The sequence below is a fragment of the Salvia miltiorrhiza genome, chromosome 5 (assembly GCF_028751815.1).
Source record: "Salvia miltiorrhiza cultivar Shanhuang (shh) chromosome 5, IMPLAD_Smil_shh, whole genome shotgun sequence".
Taxonomy (NCBI): Eukaryota; Viridiplantae; Streptophyta; class Magnoliopsida; order Lamiales; family Lamiaceae; genus Salvia; species Salvia miltiorrhiza.
The window spans coordinates 18,613,366-18,640,106 of NC_080391.1; the positions used below are offsets into that span (position 1 = coordinate 18,613,366).

Sequence of the window (26,741 nt, forward strand, 5' to 3'; positions counted from 1 at the left end):
TTATGCGGATGTATCTTGCATTGTATCTTAACTAAATTCATTCTCTCTATTCATGGTGTTAGAAATAGTTGTGTTCTTCATTGTTGCTAATTGTAATCTTCTGTTGTAATTGTTCATCTTTGTTGATTGATAGTGGAGTTTAGTTGATCTGTCCGTAGATGTAAATCCATCAGGATCGATTCACGTAAATCTTTGTATCGTTAGTTATTTATATTTTTCATTCCGACAATTACGGTTCAATTTGTTATTGATTGCATGACACTATTAAATAGACCTTAATTTACCTTTGCTTCTTGAATTTAAAACTAATATAATATGTATATAATTATGTAAACTGAAAATTTATGAAACCAGACAGCGGATATATAAATGTACACGACTTTTGAAACACAAATATACACTGTTCACATGTAAACATATTCTATATCTGAATATATTAGTAGAATCACTGCTGATGTCGTATGAATTAAATATCGAAATTACTACTAGCTAGCAGCATATATACTACTGGATAACGTAACGCATGCATGCAACATAAACCCCCTACTTACATGATCTATATGTATATAAACATCAAAGTGGTTCAAATAAAAAGCTCGTATCGTGAGAACTCTTGCACTGAACTTATAAAGTAACTGCACCAAACTCCACACTCAGCAAATATCACAAAGTAGGTTCAGGACAGTTACTTAGTTTATAAGTTTATTGCAAGAATTCTTATAAGGGTTGTCATATTTGAATATGATCTAAGATCTTGGCCCCATGCTTGATGGCCCGTTAGAATGGCCTATACCAGGGCTGTGGCCTGGTGTTGTAGGAGGAAATTCTGCTGCTACTTCATCATCGACTGTCTTACTTTGCGATACTTCGAGGTCCTTTACTGGTTTATGAATTGAGCATTTGTTGCACTTGCTCATGTGGACTAGTGGCCTTCCCTGCGTAGAGATAAATTCATTAGATAGAATTAGTAGAAGAAGAGAAGCACAAGTGCAAATGAGTTTGGCTTTAGTCATTCTAGCTAAGCTGAATTTTATGGAAGAATATTGTGTAATGTGTATGTTGCTTGCTTGCATTGTGATATGGGCTTTGTTTTTTCCTAGTATTTATAGTTACAAAATACTATAATGCGCTCCATCGACTTGTGACACAAACACTAAAAGTGCGCTCCATCGACTTTAGGATGCGTGAGAAAATCTCACAGTAAAAGTCAGCACTACTATTTTTTAAGGGACGACAAGTTCTCACTGAAAATTGTGAGAACACAAACTTATTCTATAAAATAACTGTCCTATAATAATGAGTTAAGGGGGTGTTGACTTTGCATGAGTGATAAAATGCACGATTTGTACTTTCATCCTCAAGAGTGAGATCTTTCAATGTGATAAGAATCAAGCAAAACTAGTTTGAATGATAAAAATAATCAAGGAATATCCCAAAGTTAATTACAATTCATCAAAGTAAACAAGGACTAGCCTTACTATTTTTATCTATCAAGATTAATCCTCCAAAGTAAATTAAACGTCCCTTGAACATATAATATTATCGTAGAGCAATTACTTTATATGTCGTATTTTTCACGATGAAAAGTTTTTATGCTATACATGAAAATGTCGTAATATTAAGAATTTGACATCGCGAAGGAGTAATTTGGTTCCAAGAATTTGACAAGATTATATTGTATATACAGAAAAATCAAATCTTGACATATAGCGAATAAGAGTGGCTTTCCCCAAACATTTTGACACATTAAAGTTTAGTGAAGTAGAACAGTACGTAGAGATTTCGTTTCGACACTATATGAATATATATGAGTCTATGCCAAAGCGTTACAACATAATATATGTGTTCGGAAATAATTAATCCATGCAAAAAAAGCGTAGGTAGGATCGGAATCCTACATTATCCTATGAATTAGTGGAATTCTTGATTCTTTGAATGTACCTCTCAACAATCGAAGTTTGATATTCTTCGTTGAATATGAAAGAAACTCTAGTTAGTCAACTTCTGCTAGGTGCATGTCAAATCCAACACCTACACCTACACCTTCCAATTTTATAATAACTTCGATCGTGTTTTATTAGGTACATTGTTGGATTGTCTACTTATATTTTCTGCGCAACAGCATATATCAAAATAGTATTATTTTGCTATTGTAAAGATAAAATTAGTTATAAAAATATACAAAAAGGTAAAAAAATAGTTACTATTTTTTACTTAAAGTACAATTTTACCCTTAATTCATAATGCATGGGAGTGTCTAGTCTATTGATTAAGATTCAAAAAATACTAGAAATTGATATATAGCTCAGATAATATCATAATAGTGAAATTCTGTTGATTCTTTATTGAATACGGGAAGAGCACAAGAGAAGGGAAAATAAACCAATAACTTTTTATTCATCAAAATTCAACTGTCTAATACACAATGAAATCTCTTATATAAACTAACTAAACTGAACAAGCTCATAAACTGAATAAACAAATAAAAGTCCTAATAGTAAAATAAACTGATAAATAAAATATTACTACTATATTTATTATTCTCTGAATTCACAAAATATGATCAATTGATGATTTAAAAGCTTCGTGGTTGTGAATATGGTCCATTCACCATTAAGGAGCTCCGTGCATGATTGTGAATTACTATATTTTAATGGTAAAATTATTAAAAGTAGCTATTCTTTTATCTTTTTCAATTTAATGGCTATTCTTTAGTATAACAATAGCAATAGATATTTTCTTAATTCATTTTTATTTTTTATTTTTTCTGATCGAGTGCATGCATTTTCTAAACTGCACGTTACGCTAGAATTTTGGTAATGGTTTTTGAAATGTACACGCATCAGCCCTCAACAAAGAACCAACCACTACATGTCTTCCACTAGCTTCTTTAGAGTTACGTCTAAATTAAATTAACGAATTTCTAGTCATATGTATGATCACTGCTTATATTAGAAACAAGAAAGGCATGTTGTTAATGCAATTTCGTTAAATTATATTTTAATTCTGAGTATATTCTTGCTTTGGCAGTGATGAAAAAATATTGTTTTCCTAGTTGGTTCCGAGTGTTGGGGAAGTCGAATTTTACCTGTGTCGTTGATTATGTGGTACACTGTTTTGCACACCAATTGGCCACCTTTAGTTGTTGAACTTCCACGGCATAGATTCATGAACACGTTGAAATTATAATAAGAGCACTATACCTTCACGGAATCTTGTCCATCAAATTTGGAGATGGTATCCCAAAGATTCTCAAGCCATCTTTCAACTTTTTTGTACGACTAAAAAGTTCCATCTGATAGAAGAAATTTGGGGGTGGGGGTGGGGGTGGGGGTGGGGGTGGGACTTACCGTTGTGTAATTTTAATAATTTGAATTTAACTTTCAATGATAGTCCATTACAACTAGAAATGCTCTCGAGGAAAGTTGAAATTCAGTCTCCTTCTATTTATCAACACCGTCGAGGATTTTAAAATTATAAGATCAATTTTTCTCGTTTACTTTACATTTTCAAATCTAGAAATCTACTACTTTATTTTGTAAAATAATTAGACATGGGTTGGTTATCGTGAAAACTACATTTTCTGTCAGAACAATATATACACTTTCCTATAAAATTAATGCATTTACTGTTAATTTTAATGGATATAAAAAATTAAATTTATGCTCTTTAATTATGAAATTCGAATTTGGGTATTGCATTCATTCATTAAAGTTATGCATCCACCTTAGAAAGTGATATAAAGAATTGAGAACATTGGTTACTCGTTCTTATTTTTAAATGGTTATTAGCGTTCAAATACATCGATTTTGGGGGTAGTTTGATTTTGCACATGAACTTTGAAAAGAATAAAAAAAGACATGAACTTTAATGTTGTAGCAATTTTACTACAAATTCAATTTGTAGACATTTGAACTCTATAAAAACCCTACAATTTTCAGGTTTTGAGATGTCTTAATCAATATCTTTTTTTTTTTGCAAAATATATCGATTAATATATCTTTTAAAGATGTCCTATAAGATGACATTTTTTAAAAAGTCTGATGAGTATACGTCGACATTTCGACATGCTACGTAAACTTTAATTTGAGCGAAAATTGAATTTGTGGCAAAATACCTACAACATTAAAGTTCATGTATATTTTAACTCTTTTCAAAATTCACGTGCAAAATCAAACTACCCCAAAATTGGTGTATTTAGATGCTAATAATCCTATCTTAAATAAGAGTTCTTATTTGAACATATATACCTAATTAGATATTAGGGTTCAAATATTACTGTGAAAACTAAAACCTAATCCGCACCACTTGTTTTATAAGATTAACTGCTGTTATTATTAAGTGATTGCCGTTTTTTTTTTCTTTTAATTTTTATACAATTAAGGTAAAAAAAAAAATCGGATGTTATTATTAAGTGATTGCCGTATAGTTGTAGTAATTATTATATTCAAGCAATTAAAATCTTTTTAGAAAAAAATTACACATCTAGAGGCAATGACCAACATAGCACATTTATTACGGAAGATTTAATTTACAAGTTATCGTGTAATTAGCACTAGCCTTTTATGACTATAACCAACACATCAGCTTTCTGCAATTTGACGTCATCATCATTAACATAAAAATAATTAAGTACAAATTAAAATAGTGTAATGTTAATGATGCAAAATATCCATAAGAGTCAGTGAAAATCTATAGTTGTCTAAGATTGAGTACAAAGCTGAGTTAGGATCAATCTCAAGTCACCTTATATCACCAAAAGATATGAAATAACAGAGTAGTTGAAACGCTTTGCTTTAATCATAAAACCTAAGTAGAAAATAACATAGTAGAAATCTGCGGTGAGGCATTATGTGATCAAGTATCTCCTTGCGCATAGCAGCATTTTGGACTCCACTCTCCCACACGAATATATTTGCAGCTATGGATAGTGTGGGCCGAGTTTCACCGATCCAACACACCTTCATCTGCTTAAGAATGATATGATGTTAGGGCATGAACAATCAGTAATCAAACAAACCAGATAATATAATTGCAAAAAGACAAAACAATTGATCACACTCCTCAATAAATTTTGTTTACCAATTCCATGAATTCTCAATTTATTAGCAAGAAAGAATAACACACATCCCAGAAACAGTTTAGGCTCTACTTGGAAGCTTTTGGAATATATTGACAAATGTGGTGTTTTGGGGTTATCGGAGAATGTGATAATTATGTTCGAATGGGTATCGAGATATTTGATAGAGATCACAGGGCAGAGCCTCATGGTGAACGCCATTCTATAGTTTAAGATGCATTAGCCATCAAATTTCATCCTACAAGAATGGATCAATGCAAAAAGTTGACAGGTAATTATCTCAACTATTCTCCAAAATGACGTGCAAAAATATACATGTAAGACCATCTACACCAACTTTTTTTTTTGATAAATGACACAAGTAAATAAAGAAATTTTTTAAAGACAACACTACGGTGGACTCGAACCCAGGACCTCAGGCCTTGGGCATTAATCACCTACCGATAGGCCAACACACGCACACAACACCAACAAGTTTTGTGTGTATGTGTGTGTGTGCGCACTCATGCTACAGAAGGACATGACAAAATGCAGTCACTTCTAGAATTCAAACGAAAACAATGCATCACACTGCCCTTCACAATCCAAATCTTTATGATTCCATTCTGACCACTCCACCAGCTAACTAAACCACTTACTGCAACCAACATCGTGTTGCTAAAAAGAAATTAAATTTTGGCCATGATAGAGTGAAGGTAATATTAAAGAGAAAAACAAATGATAGAATAGAAAACTGCTCCTCAAAACAGGCATAAGCCCATGCACAGATCAGGCTTATTAATAAGACTTTAACAAAATAATAATAATAATAATAATAATAATAATAATAATAATAATAATAATAATAATAATAATAATAATAATACTCCCTCCGTCCACAAAAAAGAATCCTACTTACCCCTTTTTTTTGTCCACGAAAAAGAGTCTCATTTCACTTTTTGAACCATCACATCATACATTTTCTCCTATAATTAACTATAAATTGTACTTTTATTCCATTTTTTAACTAATAATGTACTTTTATTCTACTTTTTGTACTAACACTACCCCTACAAATTATACATTTATTATACTTACAACAAATTTATTCAAACATGTGTCCATCTTCAAACAGGACTCTTTTGCGCGGATAGAGGGAATAATAATAATAATAATAATAATAATAATAATAATAACAATAATAATAAACCAGACTCTGATTAAGTTAACTTAATAATCCACTACTCACCATTTGGAGAATGCAATAGGTATTGGTTTAAAGTATGATCAGTCGTACTATCTGGCCCAGGAACCGAAATGCTTTGGTCGTTTCTCTTAGGCACCTGTTTTTCTCGTCCCTTGACCAATGCTGAAATATAGTTAAAAAAGACATGGCATCATTTGGCAACGCATCCATCCAATTCAACCCACCCGCACCCCAGCTCCCAGAAAAAAAGAAATTAATTAATAAGGGAGACTTGCCTCTCCAAGTGCATTAAGCTTCTCACGAACACCTCTCAACAACTCTTCTGCATCTCCATCCCATTTATAGATCTCCAGTTCTCTCCCCCCAAAGAGCATGTCCGAGACCTGGTATAGATTTTGAATCTAGAATAAGGTCGAGCAACAACAATTACATATGCACACTTTCTAACAGAATTCAAGATAAGGCATCAAGCATCTAAAAAAACTGTAGCCTTTGTAAGAAGAGCCGGATTAGGACTTAAGAGACTAAAATTGCTTGCTTGTCCCCCACATAATATTAGTATCTATAGATGGCCAGGATTTCATAAACAGCTAAAGTAATTGGCTAGGGTTGCGATCATCATAGCTATTATGATGAATTCTTAAGGCATTGAAATTCGAATATTTCTAAAAGTTTGTAATCTATTATGTTTGACCTACAATGACTAAGAACCTCTACAATGGAACTCATGTTTATTAAAACTTAGAACAGGATTTTCAGTGTTGTACTAAGCATTTTTTCCCTTTTTCCTTGAAGCATTAAGAAAAACAGACAATTTCAAGATCCAGCATAATTCAGAATATTAAGAACAACTCACTAATGGAGAAGCAGAGAAATGCCAATGCTGAACATGAATCAAAATTTATATACAGCATTGTGATTCAGCATTAGTACACGAAAGAATCAACTACAAAGTGGAACCAGACCTCATGATACCTTTCTAGATATCACTTGCCCCCCAGCTATGTGTGAGAAATAGATGTTGTAAAAGTGGCAGAGGAACAATGGCGGACTCTTCTCCGCGAGTTCCTCCAGATGTTGCACGTAGGTCGCTCCTGGATTGCTAGGTTCTGGTATCTCATTACCTTGCTCCCTTAACCATTCTAAATCCCTTGAAATACGATCTGCCCTTTCCAAACCAGTCCTTCTAAAGTAAACATCTGTCACAACCAAAGCAAACTGATTCAATTACTCTACTGATTTCAATACTCTAAAGCTAGTAGGCAGATTAGAACATCTATTGCCATCATATTAAATCTATTTCAATAAGATTTCTGCACAATTTCATCTTGCAAATTGACAAGCAAAATATTCAATAGTCCACATTTCACCAATAATACAAATGGCTCAAGATTTTTCTTCCAGAATAAAACAACCCAGAAACACAAATCAAGCAACTTTACACTTAGGATTCAACAAAAAAGTAGAAATAGAAGAATTCTCACAAGAAACATCAGTAGACTCATCAACAATGCGCTCAACTGTGGTGAAAACCAGCTTGGTGTCCACCAAATATTTCATAAAGCCCTCAATGCTCGGCTGCCACGCCTCACCATTGTTTCCCCCTTTCTCACTCTCAATTTCTAGGTCTTCTCCATCCCTCTTACTACCAACAGAAGAAGCTCTTCGACTCTTCGGTTTCCCGTTGTTTCTGAGTTTCATGGCCACGAACCTCATCTCCTCCGTAATACCATTTACCTCACCCGGGTACTGCTTCCTGTAACGGCGCCGCCGCCGTTTCACCGGTGACGGCGTCTGCCCATTTGGCGGCGGCCCTTCTTCCTCGTCCGAGTATTCTTCAACTTCCTCCGTTTCATAGTCGCTCTCTGTTTCTGACGCTGAGGCGAGCGCGCTGAATTTTGTGCATTGCAAGACAAAAGGGTTACGTTGGAGTCTGCCATTTCTTAAGATCTTTTCAGCGTTCATCGTGGGTGCAAGATAGGATTTCACGAACAACCGCGGGCTTCTGGTTTTGATGAAATTCAATGATGCTGAAGGGTTTAGACTGGGAAAGTAGGCCATTTTTGCACTCATCAAATTTTCGATCGATTTGATTTAAACGTATTTATGTTACGGTTCAGGAAGAAATCGGCCGACTCAAAATTTTTTACACGAGCAAATATTTTGGTTCCACAGAGAGTTCGCCTTGGGTATAGAGCCAATTCGGAAGAACGAAGCTCGGCAAAAACATTGTAGCCGTGAAAACGTGAGCACCATTGAATGTATAAAACTTTTGTAGTAACATTTTATCGAATATGTTATATTGTTCGGATAAATGTATAGAAATATTTAATGTATCAATTTTTATTTTATTTTTTATCTGAAAAAAAAAATGGCATCGAAATCGTGATGTGAATTGACGAAAATCATAGGAGTCCTACATAACTTTTTTGGACCAAAAATAAAAATAAAAATAAAAATAGATAATTATCTGTAAATAATGTTTACCCAAATTATCCATTCTCCCAGATAGGGGTGAGCAAAAAATCCGAAACCGAATAGCCGAACCGATCCAAACCGAAATTTTAAAATATGGTTCGGTTTTTTCGGTTTTTCGGTTCGGTTCGGTTTTTGTTTCCATAAAATTTCGGTTTTTCGGTTCGGTTCGGTTCGGATTTTTTAAAACCGAACAAAACCGAAAAACCGAATTATATTTATAATATATATATAAATATATGTATATATATAATATTTTAATTATAATTTTATAATATCTAACTTCTAATATTTTTTAAATTTTATAGATTTTTTTTTGGAATTTTCGGTTTTTTTTCCGAAAATTTCGGTTTTTTCGGTTTTTTTTTCGAAAATTTCGGTTTTCTTCAGATTAATTCGGTTTTTCGGTTCGGTTCGGTTTTAATTATAAAAATTTCGGTTAATTCGGTTCGGTTTGTTCGGTTAATTCGGTTCGGTTCGGTTTTTTTTTTTTAAACCGAACTAAAATATGGTTTGGTTTGGTTTTAACAAAAACCGAACCATATAACCGAATGCTCACCCCTACTCCCAGATGAACCATGTAATCCACAATCGAGAATAGTAAGAATGTCAGACACATCTTCTTTTAATGAGGATTTTATGTACCAAAATGAAAGGAAATATTGCATTCTACTGAGGTCGTTTTTTCAAGCTAATCCGGGTATGATGTTTTGGAGATGCCCTGCTGCAAATACGTTAGTTATTTTTTGATTGTGTTTCTTTGTTTTTGTAATTGATTTGAATGGTAATTGCATTTGAATGCCCTGCTTGCATCAGTCGAGTAGCTGTAGATTTTTTATGTAAGCCGAAGATCCTATTGAGAGAAGATGGAAGACAATTTTACTCCATTGCATTCGAAAAAACGAAATACGTGTTGAAAATGCTAAAAATGAGGCTGCCGAGAAGTTTGAAGATCTTAAGGAATAACTTGAGGCCAAGATAATAAAGTATCGAGTTGAGAATAAATCGTTGAAGCGAACTTTGAAAGAGGCGAAATGTAGAGTTAGTATACTGTTTGTTGTGCTGATTCTTACCTACACCATGTTTTTTGTTTGAATTTACGTTGGCGATGTCGTGTTTTAGATGTTCTATTTCCTATTAATGTTTAGATTGCTGGAACGTTGTAGGAATGTTTAAATTGCTAGATGTTTATGTTGTTAATTATGGATTTGAATTTGATGTTATAGGAATGTTGATGTTGGTAATTATGTATTTGGATTTAATGTTGTAGGAATGTTGTTGCGAATGGAATGTTGATGTCAATTCTGTTCAATGAATTTTTGTTCTAAGTTGTATGGACTGATGTGAATGATTGTATAAATTTTACTATAAGTCAAGAAACAATACCATAAGATTGTATGGATTTTGCTATAAGTAAAAAATAATTCAAATCCAATTACACCATATTCAATTTTGAAACACCACAAGATTCACAATACACAATGCACAAAATTATGCATAAATTTAGTATAACTCGTGTCTAATACACCAAAAGATTCAAAATAACAAAATGACACCGTGTCTACCACAAAATGACACTATAAGATTCACAATACACAATGCATAAAAAGACAACCTATGTCCAATACAAAAGAAAAGTCCAACAAACTAAGGTGATGTGGGGTTTTCAATTTGACTTTCTTGCGTTCCATGGGTGCTTCTTGCTCCGTCCTTGACAGATGCAACGGTTGCACTGTATACATAACAAAATGCACACGACGTGTACCAGGCTTCTGAACGTAAACGCTGCTCGTTTCTTCATAAACTAGTACACCAAACTCTTTTCTTATCTGCTCCAAAAATAATAAGTCATACTGCATGCATCTATCTCCGCTTGAGTTGAGAGCATAGATTGATAGCCTTGGCATGTACGGATCCAAAATTTTTAAATTGTGGGAGTATAAAATAATTATAAATATAAAATATGTTAAAAATTATTACATGATAATTTAAGTCTATTACTTCAAAAATATTATTTAATAATTCAAGTTTATTGAAAATTATGGGTTTAAAAATTATTTATTTATAATATATTTTAATTAAATATATATACAAATATATAAATATATATAGATAATAAAAATGTGGGGGGCATGTGCCCTAGAGTGGATACGTGCATCCGTCTCTAACCTTTGGTGCATGTAAATTTGTAGGAGCTCTCAACTGTATTCCTTTTGGCACTCCTCAAACTAGTATTATACCCGTGCTCCGCACGTCCGATAATTCATACGTATTTGTAATACATAATAGGAGTATTATAAAAATATATAAATGTATTTAAGTGATACAAAAAAAAATACATAACAATCAAATCAAATTGAAAATTTAATGAAATATATAATATAAATGAACATCGATAATATAATAATTAATAAATCTAATATATTATATTATGACAAAAAATTAAACACAAATATTAAGTGAAAATATTTAGTTTCGTGTATGTATTGTATGCGGACATATATATACATATACATATAGATATATATATATATATATATATATATATATATATATATATATATATAGAGAGAGAGAGAGAGAGAGAGAATGAACAGACATATTGTACGCGAGCGTATTTACCGAGAGAATAACAAATCTATACATTTTACAAACATATCAACATAACTAATGAATGGACGTATTTAGTCAAAATAATAAAAATTTCGCCACCAGCAGGGTTCGAACTCAGGCCAAAATGTTGTTCATGAGCTACATTGATTTGTTCATCAAAGTTATATAGATTTGTTCGTTTTTTTTTTCTTCGTATTTTTTCACTTGTTTTCTATTCTTTAAATATTTGGGTTTGTACCCCCTTGCTCCCATGTAGATCCACCACTGAACACAAATATAGTGTTGTATGATAAAAAATACACCACAAATGAAAATTTATTAATTATTTTTTAAAATAAATTTTTGAGTCCGATTAGCTCGATGGGCTAACCCGAAATCAGAACATTTAGGGCTAAAGTTAGAAATTTCTAAACCAAAAAACACTTCAACCCAATTAGCCCGCACCCGAATGACATGTACCTCGATAGGGCTAGTTCGAAACCTTGTGGATTGGCCCGATTGATATCCATATTTATATTTATCTTTATGCATATTCTTTTTCAATTATATGCATGATACTATGTGATACCATATAGTGGTTCTCGTCGTTGGTCACTTGACGAACCTTACTTTCTCAGATGAGTTACACAGTGATATCTATTTAAAAATAAATATTTAAACATTTTTCAATAATAAGTATTATTCTCATAAAGAAAATATTACAACTTTTAAATTAGAAAAAAACTAACTAATATACTTAATATACTAACACACGCTAATATATTAGTAATAGCTGATACAATTAATTAGTAATAACTAATACAAAAAAAATTGAAGATAATTTTTCCAATGCAAATATTTTTTTTATTGAAACTATTTGTACAATGTTGGTGATTTTTAAAATAATTTTTTTCTTTATAAATTATTTATAGACACTAATTAAAGTATACTATCACAAATCAACTACCGAATAAATATTAATTAATAAATAATTAATCATTAAATAAGTTTTAATTCATTACAACTTGAATTTATTAAGTTTCAAATAATTTCAATAAAAAAGATATCCACCTTTAACAAATTATCATTTAAATTAATTCTTTTATACTCCCTTCATCCCATTATAATAACGTCTAATTTCCTTTTCGCATTACAGATACAATAACAATAATGTGCGTGTGTCTGTGTATACAAAGTCTCTTTGCCCTAAAAAAAATTGTATTCTTAAGTACATAAATGCAAATATAAGCTCAACAGTTATTTACTGTTAAAATAGTTCACGTGAGCAAGACAAAAAAACCTCATTTTTACAGTTGTTACCAGCGAACGATGGTGCAATTACTATTGTCAAATGAAGCAGGAGAGGAGAGAAAGAGCGGTGGTGGTGTTGCTAATGTCGCCGGTGAATGACGATGCGGCTGGCAAGAGGTAGCTTTCCGATAGAAAATTGGTGATAAGGCATATGATTTAGCGTGTTTTTAGGAGTTTTGGCTATTCTCTCTTTATATATATATATATGTAAAAAAAACATTGTATAATGGATAGTATATATATTAAAGAATTAACTTGGATGGTGAATATGGACATCAATCCAACTCGAAATCAATTAAGTGGTGTATACATACATATATATATATATATATATATATATATATATATATATATATATGTTGATTGATGTTAAAAAAATCAAATCATATAAATTAAACAAAATTCTAATAAAAATATTCTCACCTACTCCTCTTGCCAACTCACCATGTAAACTAAAGAAAGTTATATTTTCATCATAAAAGAAAAAATTAAAATATACTCTAATTTTCATTAAAACTTTGAATGTACTAATTTTATATTAAAATATAAAATATAATATTATATTAATTTTTAAAATAAAAACTAAAATGAGCGGAAAAAACTTATTAAGAATATATTATCCTTATTCGAATTTACTAATTCAAATGAGCCCAATTACCACATAAAATATTATCCGTAATTTCACAATTCATAATTACAACATAAAACTAATGAAATATTTTTATTTAGCTTTTTATGTGTTGTAGGCTGAAGTCCATTAAAAGATAAAGTCCATGTACAAAGCCCAAATACTAATTACACACAAACTAAAAATACTAATTACACACAAACTAAAAATAGTATAAATACTCATCTAACATTTTAGGGCTTCACAAGGGAAGCGGCGCCGCTAGACGCAGATGATCTTAAATCACACTTAATTCCTCTGCTCCCTTTTTCCCCTTCCCTCGTCTGCATCTTGAATTCTAGCCTTCTCCCCCTACTCCTTTTTTCCCCTTCCCTCGTCTGCATCTTCCCTTCTCACTCGTCTGCATCCCTCCTCTGTATCTTCAGTTCCAGCTTTCGGGAAGAGGCAAAAGAGCCCCGTAACTTCGGGAGAAGGGGGGTCGCACAAATCCTCGGCGCGGAATAAAAAGGTCTGAAATGAAATGATATTTATAGGCGGAGTGTTATGCAAATTGGCTCCAAGATTGGTGGTTTTTAAATTTCAAATTTCAGTTTGGGCGCTTTTTTCTGGAGCCAAAATTTAAGGATTCTACCAGCTATGTGTAAAGAAAAGGGAAATATTAAAATATTAAAAACAAAAGCTGCAGATTTTCTCTAAACCCAGTGGATAATTAGGCAATAACTTTTGGGCCAAAGGAAGTTGCTCTTGGCGGGAATCACATTCGCCTAGGATTCTATGCTTTAATATATGTATAGATAGTAGCTTGTGCACTGGACACCTCCTAGAAAAACATAACTTAAGATAGTGACACATAGTCATAGCTTAATATACAAATGTAACTTAGAAATATAGCACATCACGTACCTCGTTTACTCTAGCAGCGTCCTTACATGTTCTCTTGTTGAGGTCAAAATCACAACAGTTTTTGCATGACATCCCGAGCCCCTTTCATTGTGCATTTTTTTTTCTTAATTGGTTGTTGTTCATCTTGCCCCCGTATCCTACGTTTTTCGGCCTACCCGCTGGTTTGAGTATTTTGGAGGTAATATAGGTGATTCGGTAACATTTGGCCAAGGCCTCTACCCACACAATGGACTTAACCCAAATTTATAACATTCAGTTTCATTTCTCTTGTAATAGAATGGTTCAACATATGCCACAAGTTTCTCGCTATTATGAAAAATGAAACTCAATGCACGGCAACATGGAATACCCGTCAATTCCCACAACCTACAAGTGTAAACCTTAACCCCAAAGTCAGCAATATGGGTGTCATCGTGAATATGTACTTCAATTTCCCCCCAACAGTCGACCTTACATCACACAATAATCAAACAAGCATCTTTGTCCCACACAATTTTCTCCTTATATACAGGCAAACACAATCAGATGAATCAATTATTTTCTCTATGTCACTGCCTAGTCCATATAATCTAGTCATGATGCTTGTTCTAATATCTTCTAACATATCAATGATTGCCTTACCCATAGACTTCAAAATGTAGCTATTAAAAATTCCACACACATTATTATCAACACAATCAAATTTTGTGTATTGAGGTTCGGTCCCCTTTTTCAAAGATGTCCGTTGCTGCCGCACTATCGTTTCTCAACTCATTTAAGTGTCATTCGTAGTCCACTCTACAAGTCGCCTTCACTATATTCCAGAAAAGTATCTTGTACTTTGGGCCTGCAAATCTCTTCTTCCAATTGGCATAAATATGCCGAACACAATGCATATGCTCGCTATCAGGAGCAAGCTTTTGAATTTCATTGATTATCAGTGAAGTATTAGTTAGTTATTACTAAAGTAATGATGAATTTTAGATTGAATTATCTTTTGTTTGTCTCTTATGAATGTCCAAATAAGGCCATCAGATCTTCAAATAGGCGTCCATAAAAGCATAACCATGTCTCCTCATTTTCTTTCTCAACCACGGCCCATGCCATAAGGTATATTTTATTGTTGCAATCCTTAGAAACGGCTGCAAGCAACCATCTCCTAACACAGTCTTCAAGAAGCAAGCGTCAAACCCAATAAATTTTCTATATTTAACAAGGAACCTCTTCCGTAAGGCTGAAAAACCAATGTATATACGAGTATGTCTTCAGCTCGAATCTTTCCTCTTTGTCAGTCCGCATTAACTCTAACACATAGCTCATCAACTTAGCATAGTGTCCATCAAATGTACCTTTTATAGCTTTTAATGCCATCTATTTTCCTCTATAACATTTACGGCCACCAACATTGCATCCATATTCCAGTTGAATTTTCCTCACCATCTCTTTCACCGTAATGTTTGCGTTGGCATTAATCTTCGGCATGAAATGAGCACACACAAACTTGGCATTAAGTTGTATGTTCACTTGTACACATGCATATGTATGTATACCACTCAGTCTTGATCATACATGTAGGTTCTCCATGTATTTTGCTCGCATACAACCTCCATTGGCAGCCCGCACTACAAATTGCTTGTACTTTGCCATGTGAACTCTTGGTCCACTTGATGTTGTAGCCATTTACCACTGCCCATTATCTCACTACTTCGTGACATGCATTCTTATGTATCTTTGAAACGCATTCCAAGCTCAATTTTTAAATCCTTGAAAAGAATGTTGTTCGACCACACCTTAGACTTCACCTTTTTGTTGCCATCGTGATCCAAGCTATCATACACATCTGAATCCACATCATCAAGATCAATTACCCGAGCCTCATCTCCTAATGTTTGTGCACTTATAAGTCCCTTCCATTTCTCTTCACAAACCCTCTTTAGGGTTTTCTCTTTTTCTCCTTCTTTCTGTACTCAAGAAATTCATCTTTTTCGTCAGAAAAGTCTTCATCTTCTAGCCCATCATCCGTGTTTTCATCCTCCTCAATAACTTTGTCATCAAATTCTCAGTCATAATCTTCATCATCCTTATTTGCTTCTTCATCAACAGGCTGTGGATTCTCTGCCACTTTATTTGTCTCATTTACTATTTCATCATCTCTAATATCTTCATCAACAACAGACTGTGGATTTTTCATCCCTTTCTTTGTCTGCTTATCTATATCATCTTACGGTTTTCTTGAAGTTCCTTACATTCATAAAATATCTCAAACATTTTCTTCTCTTCCAGATACTTAATAGCCAACGAAACAAAATCAACATCATTTTTCTTGGCTACCACGTTCACAAATTCAAACTCCCAGGTATCCTTATTTTTGAACGCATATCTGGACATGCTTGAGTATCTAAAGTCAGCAACAAATAGCAACTCAATGATGAATGTCTCCTCACAATCAATCACATCATACTCGGGCGGCTCGAAAAAGTGTTTCCATGTATATACTTTGTCATTTTCAAACACCCCACCATGCCACATCCTAAGCAATACCACACGATTCGAGATTATGAAAATACAACAAAATAAATACAAATTCAGCTCTTAATCAAAACTACGCTACTTATTTAGAGACAACATGAAGTAAGAAGCAAGCATTTCTGTCGAGAGCATTTCTTTACACAGTGGGAGCCCTAGCTAAAATCCTAATATAAAATTGATAAAAATACAATCTTTACTAAGAAAAAGAGCAAAATATCAAGATAGCATGGCAAAAATAAATACAAAATGAGCATGCTTCAACATGGCAGTCAACCCTAAATCTAAAAAAAATGCAAAAACCCACAATTAGATAAATGGCAATCAACCATAAATCGAAAAATAGCAAGAATCGACACTCCACAAACACCTATTTTAGAATCTCAAGTATTCTTCCTTCTTTCTTTCAGAATCGCAGGCGGACCTCTAATCACAGTGGGAGCCTTCGTTCTTCACGTTGCCATAGTCACAAATGAGTTTGATGGCTGAATCGAGCACACCACTTTAGGGCAGAATCGGGCATGCGAATTTTAGGAGAAATTTGGGGAAAAGTAAGGGTTCTAAGGGAGAGTTGAAAATTTCTAGGATTCTTCGATTTCCGTAAGTTTCCTTATGTTTATGATGTGTAATTCGTAATGTTACGATGTGTAATTTTCCTATTAGGATTTTCGTCGATCCACGTCACGTTTTGATGTCAAAAAAAAAATTCGGGATAAAAATAAGAAAAAATTGATACGTTGAGTATTTCTATGCACTTATTGAAATGATAGGACATATTCCTTAAAACGCTAATGCGTTGAGATATAAAGTGATATTTACCTTAAAATATACTCCATCAATCCACAAAATAAAGTCTCGTTTGAGGGTGGACAATGACTTTAATTAACAAAGTTGTTTAAGTTGTTGTAAGTAGAATAAAAGTGCAATTTATGGGAGTAGTGTTAGTACAAAAAAGTAAAAAAAGAGAGTACATTATTAGTTAAAAAATAGAATACAAGCACAATTTATGGTAAAATATAGGAGAAAATGTATGATGTGATGGTTCAAAAAGTTAAATCTTACTCTTTTTCGTGGACAAAAAAAAAGGTAAGTAAGACTCTTTTTCGTAGACAGATGGAGTATAAAGTACTTACACGGAGAAGATGCACTACGATTATAAACTAAAATATAATGTTATATGAATTACTTTATATGTTGAATTCATCTACTTTGTACATTCTGTCCAAGTAGGGATGTCAATCGGGGTTAATCTACTGTGTTTCGGGCCAATCCTATAAGATTGTTGAATTATTAGGGTGCGGGTTAATCGGATTGAAAAATTTTGGGGTTATAAATTTTTAATTATAACCCTAAACATTCTGGCTTCGAGCTAACCCGATGGTCTAGTCAGGCTCGAAAATTTATTAAAAAATTAATATATATATTCTTTTGACAATGTTATATTTGTAACAAACAAAATACATGCATAAATTAGTGACATCGATTTACATAAGTAATTAATATGAAACTCTTAAAAATATAAAGATGCACACATTTTTGTTAAATGATTATCATTTTCTAATTTTATATCTAAATATTTTATGTTAATTATTGAATTAAAAATACAAATAAATAAAATGATGAGTATAACTTTTTTATATTGAATCAAAATATATATTTCACAATTTCTTGAAAAAAAAATCTTAGTATACCGATTTTCAGAAGCAAAGTAATGGATCCACGATCCAGTTATAATAATAATAATAATAATAATAATAATAATAATAATAATAATAATAATAATAATAATAATAATAATATATTTTTTTAATGTTCCTTTTATTTATTTATTTCTTTTTTTAGTTGAAAAGATATAATTTTAAAAAGTTATTTGACATGGTAAAATCACTACGAATCAGGTGTTCTACCATTTAAAACTTTTAAATATTTTTGATACGTGTACCATTTATTTCTAACTTTTGAAAAGGCGAGGTATTGAAGATTAAGGATGGGAGATAAAACGATACATCATCCTTTACCTTTTCCATTCATTTATTCCCTCAAAAAAATTATACATACAACAGTCTAATCAGCTACATAACATGTTATCGTTGAGAGGTAATGAACTATGATTCCTATAATAGTTTGTTTCCTATCCTAAAACTTAAATATTTTCAGTGCTACAACAAATAACGTAATTCTGCAATCTACAGAAAGAATCATCAAGAACCTCTAGCTGAAAAATCTCACCAGAAAATATTCTCAGGCATAGGTTTCTTCATCTCCACGGCCAACAGCAAGTGTTGCTCCGTTATCACCGTAATCGCATCAACACCATAAGCTTAGTATCGAATAGAACTTCTAACATAGAGACACCGTAGTCACTCTTGACGAACAGACATAATCAAGAATGAGAACTCAGTACCCGCGCAGAGACGTCGAGGCTCCAACTGCACTTCAGAACATCGATTGCATAGCACTGGGAGTTGAGGTGAGTGTATATCTACTTTCGAGCAGAACCTTCGAGGGTGTAATGCGATTTCAGCTTTTTCATGAACTCCAGTGTATCTTTATAGGATGGATCAGCCCTGCTTAATGGCTTACACGAATTTACATGGTCTGTAGAATCCAAAACCTGTCCAAGAACAACAAATTGAATTAGTGTTTCAAAAATCTTGCACATAAGGCAACACTATCTGCACGAGTGCTACTGAGAATGACTACTTCTTGTGATCGATTTATCTGAAATGCCCCTAATAAAGGAGATTAAAACCAGGCGCAACAAGACCTATTACAGTTAAAATGCATTGCCTTCTTCCGATTTTATAATATCTAGAAACAGTGTGTGTAACATCACACAGAAAACTGACAACAAGAACTGAATGCCTATAGTGACATTTATCTGACAACCCTGCTTCCACCTATCTTTCAATCATGAAAGTAATAAATACTGGAAACTTACTACAAGTTCACCAAATCCAGGATATGCAGATTCCATCGGTACAATTTCCATACGAAAAGCCCAGCCTCCATAACCCTCAACAATTGGGGTTACCTTTGTCTGCCAAAGCCAACAGATGTCAGATACGTGAACAAAAAACACTTTCAGGAAAAATGAAATCGAAGTTCACTGGTCACCTCACAAAAACTGAGTACATCAATTAACTTTTTCTTGTAAAGTCGACGGACAAAATCATTGAGCTCTGTTAACCTAGGTGATCCACTTCTTAACTCTCCAATCTGGCCACAGTAGATAAAACTAACATTTATGAGATCTCATTGTTTTAGAGCTGTACGATGCCTGAAGTACATTTAAGCTAAAAGCCTGAAAGACCAGAAAAATCTTCAGTCAAACACTTACAGTCGGTGCAGGACGTAAAACAAGACCCATGCGCCAAGGCATGTCTGCTAGCTTGCTGCCAAAATGGGGGCAGCTATAGAAAACCTGAGAAACATACAAATACAGTAATGAATATTTCTTTCAAGGTGGTATGACTATACATACATACATACATACATACAAAAAAAACTTACAATTCCCACAGTATTGTTTACAAAATTATCATTGTTTTCTGCCTTTGCTTGATGTAACATCTGCTTGACAACCAGGCCACCCATGCTGCAGGAGAAATGCTATTATATCATACTACCAAAAAAAAAAAAAAAAGATGATGCCCTGTGAATCATAGATACTTATGCAGAGTAATAGGATATACATATGTACAACTTACAAAGCTTCTTATAGTAATGTCAGGGTTAAATTAGGGTCCCATTCATCATCGTAATCAAACAGCTTTTATTAAGGAGGTCCAACTCTTAGAAGTTTACATCTTTTCCAGAGGCATTTTACTGTGATAAGATGCGCATTCTCCCAAAGTCCATCTAGTAAAAGACCAACACCTTTTTCCTTTTGTTTTTCTCTTAATATGTGGAATGCCAGGTACTGCCCAAATGCTACATCTAAATTCTTGAATTAGCACATATTCTTTTAGCTATCCATTGTTTCTTTCGTCTCATCGACAACCTCCAAAATCTGCGGAGCTAGACAATGCAGATTGAGTTTATTATCGTACTCTAACTGGTGCCAGGCCAACATGTTTATGCTATATTTAGCATAAAAAAAAATTAGGGACATAGCAGATAACATTGCTAAATATTATCTGAAAGCTACATCCTAAATGTAAGCTAGAAGTTAAATTGAAAATATTAATTCACTATTTTTTCTATATTTTATGGAAGAAAAACCAAGCAATATTTTTTGAAGGAACAAATCAAGTGTAATTAGTTTCAAATCAATCAGCACAGTTAAGAGTTAAAATGCAATCTCACCTATGAGTTACAAATATGACTGGTCGATCACCAATGCCTGCAGCGACAAGTTTCTCAAGAAGCATTGAGCTCACTTCCTGCAAGAGCAATTAATTTAGAAAGAAACTACCTAATGTTCATATATGCATCAAAAAGTATACAAGCTAAATAGAACAACTACAAAACCAATGCCTCCTGAAATCAAATTAATGAATTGCAAAATGGACAGTGGAAATCAGATTGTAATTCGTGCATGACGTTCCAAGAATTGAAAAAGTTGTTTTTTAGGGGCGTGTGTATGTTGTTTTAAAAGTAGCTCCCATGATGTTTTATGCTATGACTACTCCTTCAGTTTATATATTATACACTCAAGGTCATTAGATGATTTAATTTAGTTCTGCCAGTTCAAATTTTGAATAAAGCCAAAAATAAAAATTTGCAACTGCATGAGGCAAGTAAAGAGGATATTTAAAATTTATGCGTGCGTGTGTTGACCTAGTGGTAGGAGGTTAATGCCCAAGACCCGAGGTCCTGGGTTCGAGTCCTCCGTCGCACGGTCTTTACATTTCTCTATTTACTTATGTAATTTATCAAAAAAAAAAACTCAATCGAACAGAATTTCATGCTCAGGGTGATAATCCAACAATTCTATAAATAAATGTCCTTGTGCAGGAGGAAATTTGGTGTTGTAGCAGTCAGTTGTCACTGTAAGAAATGCAACTGTTACAAAGTAAAGGTCTGCCGATGGTTGGCCCAATAGGATATCACGTATTGATCAAACAGCCAAAGATATATATATGACATATTATGTCTTGACCACTAACCTGCAGAGGTAGACTAGCTCCAGACCACTGTGTAAGATTTGTCTGCATTTTACAATATGTGAAGTATTAGATGCTAAAAAGATAGAAACTCACTGCCCCTTAATGTGAAGGTTAACTAGGCCCAAAATTTTGGCAGTTAAATTAGAAATGTGCTGAAAATTGTGAGATAACTAATAGACAAAAAGTCTTCAATCAAAGTAACCTTGTATTTAAGACTAAATAATCGAGCATGAGGAAAGTCAGCTGCAAGCCATTCTCCAGGCCAAAAAGTTCCTTGTTTTCCAGCTTCTTCATCAATCTTCTCAACAAGGCCAGACTTTGTTGACGACTTGTCTTCAGATACCCGCCAAGTTTTGAAGGGACCGCCACGGAGGCCATGGACGAAGACAATATCCAGTGGAGGAAAATCCCTATTCGAGAAGCTTTGAGATCCAGAAGTAGAAGCAGGAGGATTATCATCCTCTGAACTTCTTTGTGACAGATCATCGACCATTGAACCATCAACAGGATTCAATGATCTCTGGTCAATACACTTCCAATGAGTTAATTCAGGACTGATTAAAAATATCATGTCAGCATATTGTGGGCACTGCTGTCTTTTGTTCAGAGAACTGCTTTCAGTTACACCATCGTTTTCAGACTTCCAACTAGCTGGATCACTACAAAATGCATTTAATAGGGTTGCCCTAGCATAACTCTGAATTTTAAGATCATTGCAACCAGCAAGTTGTCCCCTAGCACATTCTTCAAGCCATTTACACCAAGTTTCATCGTCTACAATTGCTTTCTGCACTTTTGGAAGAACAGACAGAACGGTAAGCAGACGTGCTGCGTGCCTCCTAATGTGAGCTGTAGCTGGAACTCGTAAATTTGAAGGGTCATCAACCTCGGAAGAATCATCAGATGAAGACGGCAACCACTCTTGCGCCTCGAGAGCTCGTGATGCATCATATGCTTCAAGTGCAGCCAGTTGCTCATAATCATCTTCCAGTAGAAAGCGCCGGAGTAAGCATAAAACACCAAAGTCAACTATTTTATTCTGGCACAAAGGATCATCAGCGCAGATTTCAGTCAGTGCTTTAATGCCTTTAAGAGTAGCATGAGCAGAATCTGCAGCAGTAATTTTTTGTGCTTTATCTTTCTTAAGATTTTTAAATGATCCTATAAAGGGTTCGAGGGAGAGAAGGTCCGCAAGTGGAAATGTATCAGCACTCTCAGTGGCTGTCCCCAGTTGAGCTCCTGCTAAATTAACAACAGCACTTGATAACTGACTTGCAATCTGGGTTGCAGAAACAACATTTGCTTGATCAATTTGTGTCTGCACATTCCAATAGAATCATGAGAACTACCAAGAGAATTGACTTATAAAAGTTATTCAATCAGAAAGGCAGTATTTATAATTCTTAACATGAACGTCAGAAACTGACCTTCACTTTATCATTTGAAAACTGAGCATTTCCGTTTGCCAAATTGTGCTTCCTAAGCCTGAGGGCATCTGTTAGTAAGATGGTCAGCCATCCTTGAGAAATTGGAACAGAGGATGGACCGTAGTCTTCAAGAATGTGTGAAAGAATATTTATGGCTGATGAACGAAGTGTGTCAGAGGAGGCTTTCCCAGATATCCAAGAAAGTAGAATGGCTGACCACTTTTGAGTCTCTTCTAGAGACATATGCAGTTCCCTGGAACAGATTAGTTCGAGGGCTTTTGCCAATGATTCTTGGATAGATTTATGCTTAACTGTCTTCTTAGCTGCCTCTCTCATTGAATGAAGACCTTTCTCCATCACTACTTCCTGAGCTTGAGAGCTTCTCTTAATAGTAACCAATAAAGCAGATAAAGCCACTTGAGCCAGAGGCAAGTCCTGAGTTTGGCTAGCTTGAGAGATAGTAGAAAGAAGACTGGAACTCCAATCTGAAACAGAGTTATTTAAAGGCAAGTTTCGGTCTTCTAAAAGCAACAGCACCAACCAACTCCCGTGCCATTTTACTGATCTCTCAGGCGCCACCAATGCACTCATAACTGCATGCCCATCTCGATCCAGTTCTTGAATGTGAGTGCGATTGACTTCAGATGCCATTGCCCAGTTTGCTAGTGCCCATGCAGCAAAAGGAACAGCCACATGTTCAGAATATAAATCATCCCAAAGACCAGGAACTACAGCAGATGACAACTTTGCTCGAGTAGAAGAGCTCTCATTCATTTTGTTGAATGAAAGATTTGTAGGCCCAGCTCTTGCCGTCCTTGAGTTGTAGGAATCAGAATGATCCACATCAGCATATCCACCATTTCCAGAAATCCCCAAAACTGTAGTACCTCCAAGAACCTTGATTCCAATACCCTTCATACCTGTTCCACTGTCATCATCATCGTCATCTGCATGCTGTTCATCCCAATGCATGCTGCCCTCTTCAATCACTTGTATAGCTGCTGCGATATCTCTCATTTCAGCATTTTTTGGCAGCAAGGGTTTGAGTGATAATTTCTCTACATTATCACAGTTGGATGTGACAACATCCATGATTGCTGCTACAAGCATACTCTTGCCTTTATCAGATACATCAAATGAACTACGCCCAGATCGCTGCTCCAACACAAGAACAATGTATAAATACTAAAGATACTCCAGTATGCCATCACAATAATTACTCAAAACATACTATTTTATCCTCCCATAAACTCCAGTATTCCAACATTTTCGAGATAAACATAACCAATAATAAAAATACTTATTAGATTGAAGACTTCTACTCAAGTAACAATCCTACACTGCAGGATTAGTCGAAGAATATTTTTTCATATTGACAAAAGCATCTAGTGACCCAACAAATAACTGATACAACAATTACTCTAGAGAGAGAGAGAGAGCAGTGTTCTTCTGAAAATAGTATCATAAATTTGAGGCCTTCAAGCTTCATTTTTTGTAGAGATAGACGTCAAAATATGTAACAATGCTAAAACTGCTTATTGCAAAATTGTACACATTAAATTCATTAGTATCATCAATATCCATCTACAAATTGCACATTTCAAGCATTAGAATTATCAATATTTATCTGATCAATTAGAACAACAACGAAGATATAAACATCGATTGGAAATAAAAGCAGCTCACTTTCTTTGATCGCTTAGGTTGAGCAGAGAAAATGAACCTCAACAGATTCGGAACTGCTTGGGGGCGCCCCAAAACAGCCTCGCACACATTGGGATCAGCAATCAAGTAGGCCAGCGCCCTCGCCGATTCGGCCTGAGTTCCATTTCCATCCTTGGCCCCCGCAACAGTTTCCAGCAGCCAGTCCACTACGGCGCCACCGCCAGCACCAACAATCGCCACCCTCCGGCTATCGCTGGCCGCCACAATGTCAGCTAGCAACGCCGCCACCCGGAGCTCGAACCCTGACCGAACCTCGTGGTTGGCCGACGACATCACGGACCTCAACGACTGCCACAAAACGGACGCGGCCACGCCGGTCTGCCTAATCCTATTCACGATCCCGTCCATCGATTCACTTGAATTCTCGATTGCTGCCCCAAAGTCTGCGTACATTGATTTCGACCTACCGGAAATAGGGCCGTCCTTAGACGACGGCGTGGCGGCGTAGGCAGCGAGGAGGGTTGCGGCAGAGAAGGCGGCGATTAAGGAGGTCCTGGAGAGGAATGCGGAGGGGGGGTGGGCGGTGAGAGATGGGCGGTAATCATGGTGGAGGGCGGGCGGGGATGGGGCATTTTGGGAATTCTTGAGATTGGAGAGGGGCTCGGAGGGAACATTGGGATCACCAGAGGAGGAAGAGGTGGAGAAGCGGCGGCGAAGGAGGAGGGGGAAACGGCGGCGGGATAATTTGTCAAGCCGAAGCATATTTTTGTAATTGATAATGTGTTCGCGGCGGCGGGATTCTGTTTTCAGTTATTACGGCGGCGAAAGGGGGCCATCTTGTTCGTGAGAGATGAAGACGGTTGCATAAATACGCACGATCTTGAAGTCGTGTTTTTGAGAAAATTCGAATATGCCTCAAAAGATGTATAGATATCTCATTTTCTATTTTTCTACTTCTATTCTCAATATCATAATTTCTCAATATATAACACCACGTTTATGTATTGCCGGACTCGGTAAAAGTTTGTAGCGCAATTTTCCGCGCGTGCTGCTGGATAAAGGAACTTCATTTTGCTACTTTAAATTAAATAAAGAAATTAAAAGGTTGCATCATAAGGAGACTCAAACCCAAAATTTTTGATCTTAGTTATTAACCCCTTACGTCTATTTAACTATAGGTAAATTCTCATGTGAGATCATATGTATAAAAACAACAAGTCAGATTAGGGCTGGGAAAATATACCGAAAATTCAGTATATCGGTCATACCGTATCAGAAAATACCGTAAAATACCGAACTTAAGGTATACCAAATTTTTCGGTAAGGTATGATATTGTACCGAAAATTTTTGATAAGATAAAGGTATGAGTTTTTCAGATATCGGGATATTCCGGTGTATACCGATACTGCAGTATATACCAAAAAAATCAATAAATACCGTATTAAAAGTATATATCAGAATAAGGTATGATATCATATTATTAGTATACCTGTATATACAGTCTAACGGTATATATCGCTGATGCGATATGATACCTTTGCCTAGTATACCGTAATTTACAGTATATATCAGTAATACGGTATCATACCTTGTCCAGTATGATACCGCAATTGTCAATATACCGAAAATTACGATATATACTGTATCAAAATTTATATTTTAAAAATATATAATATATATTTTTATGTATACATTTTTAAAAGTATTGATTAATGACATTGTAGAATGATGTATATAATTTATGTAGTTTATTATACAATATAATACTATAATATATGAATATACATGTATGAGAGCGAATATAAATATATTCAAACTATATATAATGAACAAAATTTAATATATAATTTAATATAA

The 26,741-nt window shown here is 34.5% G+C and overlaps 2 protein-coding genes across 4 annotated transcripts; both read right to left on the reverse strand.

Annotated features, from left to right (window-relative positions):
- Nucleotides 1-4,588: 4,588 nt before the first annotated feature.
- Nucleotides 4,589-8,542, reverse strand: LOC130986527 (probable inactive heme oxygenase 2, chloroplastic). 3 transcript variants are annotated; one of them, XM_057909958.1, is made up of 5 exons: nt 7,751-8,542; nt 7,242-7,465; nt 6,542-6,649; nt 6,309-6,428; nt 4,589-4,967 (listed from the first exon to the last, which is right to left on the reverse strand). In XM_057909958.1, exons 1-4 carry the CDS (start codon nt 8,337-8,339, stop codon nt 6,336-6,338), a joined length of 1,014 nt encoding a protein of 337 aa, XP_057765941.1. In that variant the 5' UTR covers nt 8,340-8,542; the 3' UTR covers nt 4,589-4,967; nt 6,309-6,335. The 3 variants fall into 3 exon arrangements, 2 of the variants coding, with proteins under 2 accessions (XP_057765941.1, XP_057765942.1); XM_057909959.1 differs by having other exon boundaries at nt 4,589-4,970; nt 7,751-8,536; XR_009089297.1 differs by lacking the exon at nt 4,589-4,967 and having other exon boundaries at nt 6,411-6,428; nt 7,232-7,465; nt 7,751-8,536.
- Nucleotides 8,543-18,687: 10,145 nt separating this feature from the next.
- On the reverse strand, nt 18,688-25,827 carry LOC130986528 (uncharacterized). The gene is made up of 10 exons (XM_057909960.1): nt 24,905-25,827; nt 23,219-24,373; nt 21,994-23,109; nt 21,792-21,833; nt 20,989-21,065; nt 20,194-20,278; nt 20,021-20,104; nt 19,798-19,899; nt 19,622-19,720; nt 18,688-19,294 (listed from the first exon to the last, which is right to left on the reverse strand). The coding sequence occupies exons 1-10, from the start codon at nt 25,643-25,645 to the stop codon at nt 19,163-19,165; spliced, it is 3,633 nt and encodes a 1,210-aa protein (XP_057765943.1). The 5' UTR covers nt 25,646-25,827; the 3' UTR covers nt 18,688-19,162.
- Between the last annotated feature and the right edge of the window lie 914 nt (nt 25,828-26,741).

What these genes read in the sequence shown, in the direction of transcription:
- LOC130986527 (XM_057909958.1), bottom strand. Translation starts at nt 8,339, where the DNA reads ATGAGTGCAAAAATGGCCTACTTTCCCAGTCTAAACCCTTCAGCATCA. An exon ending in TGAGTCTACTGATGTTTCTT is followed by an intron (nt 7,466 to 7,750) that starts GTGAGAATTCTT and finishes TGGTTGTGACAG; the next exon opens with ATGTTTACTTTAGAAGGACT. An exon ending in GGCAAGTGATATCTAGAAAG is followed by an intron (nt 6,650 to 7,241) that starts GTATCATGAGGT and finishes AATCTATACCAG; the next exon opens with GTCTCGGACATGCTCTTTGG.
- LOC130986528 (XM_057909960.1), bottom strand. Translation starts at nt 25,645, where the DNA reads ATGCTTCGGCTTGACAAATTATCCCGCCGCCGTTTCCCCCTCCTCCTT. An exon ending in TTTCAAATGATAAAGTGAAG is followed by an intron (nt 23,110 to 23,218) that starts GTCAGTTTCTGA and finishes TGGAATGTGCAG; the next exon opens with ACACAAATTGATCAAGCAAA. An exon ending in TAAACAATACTGTGGGAATT is followed by an intron (nt 20,105 to 20,193) that starts GTAAGTTTTTTT and finishes TATGTTTCTCAG; the next exon opens with GTTTTCTATAGCTGCCCCCA.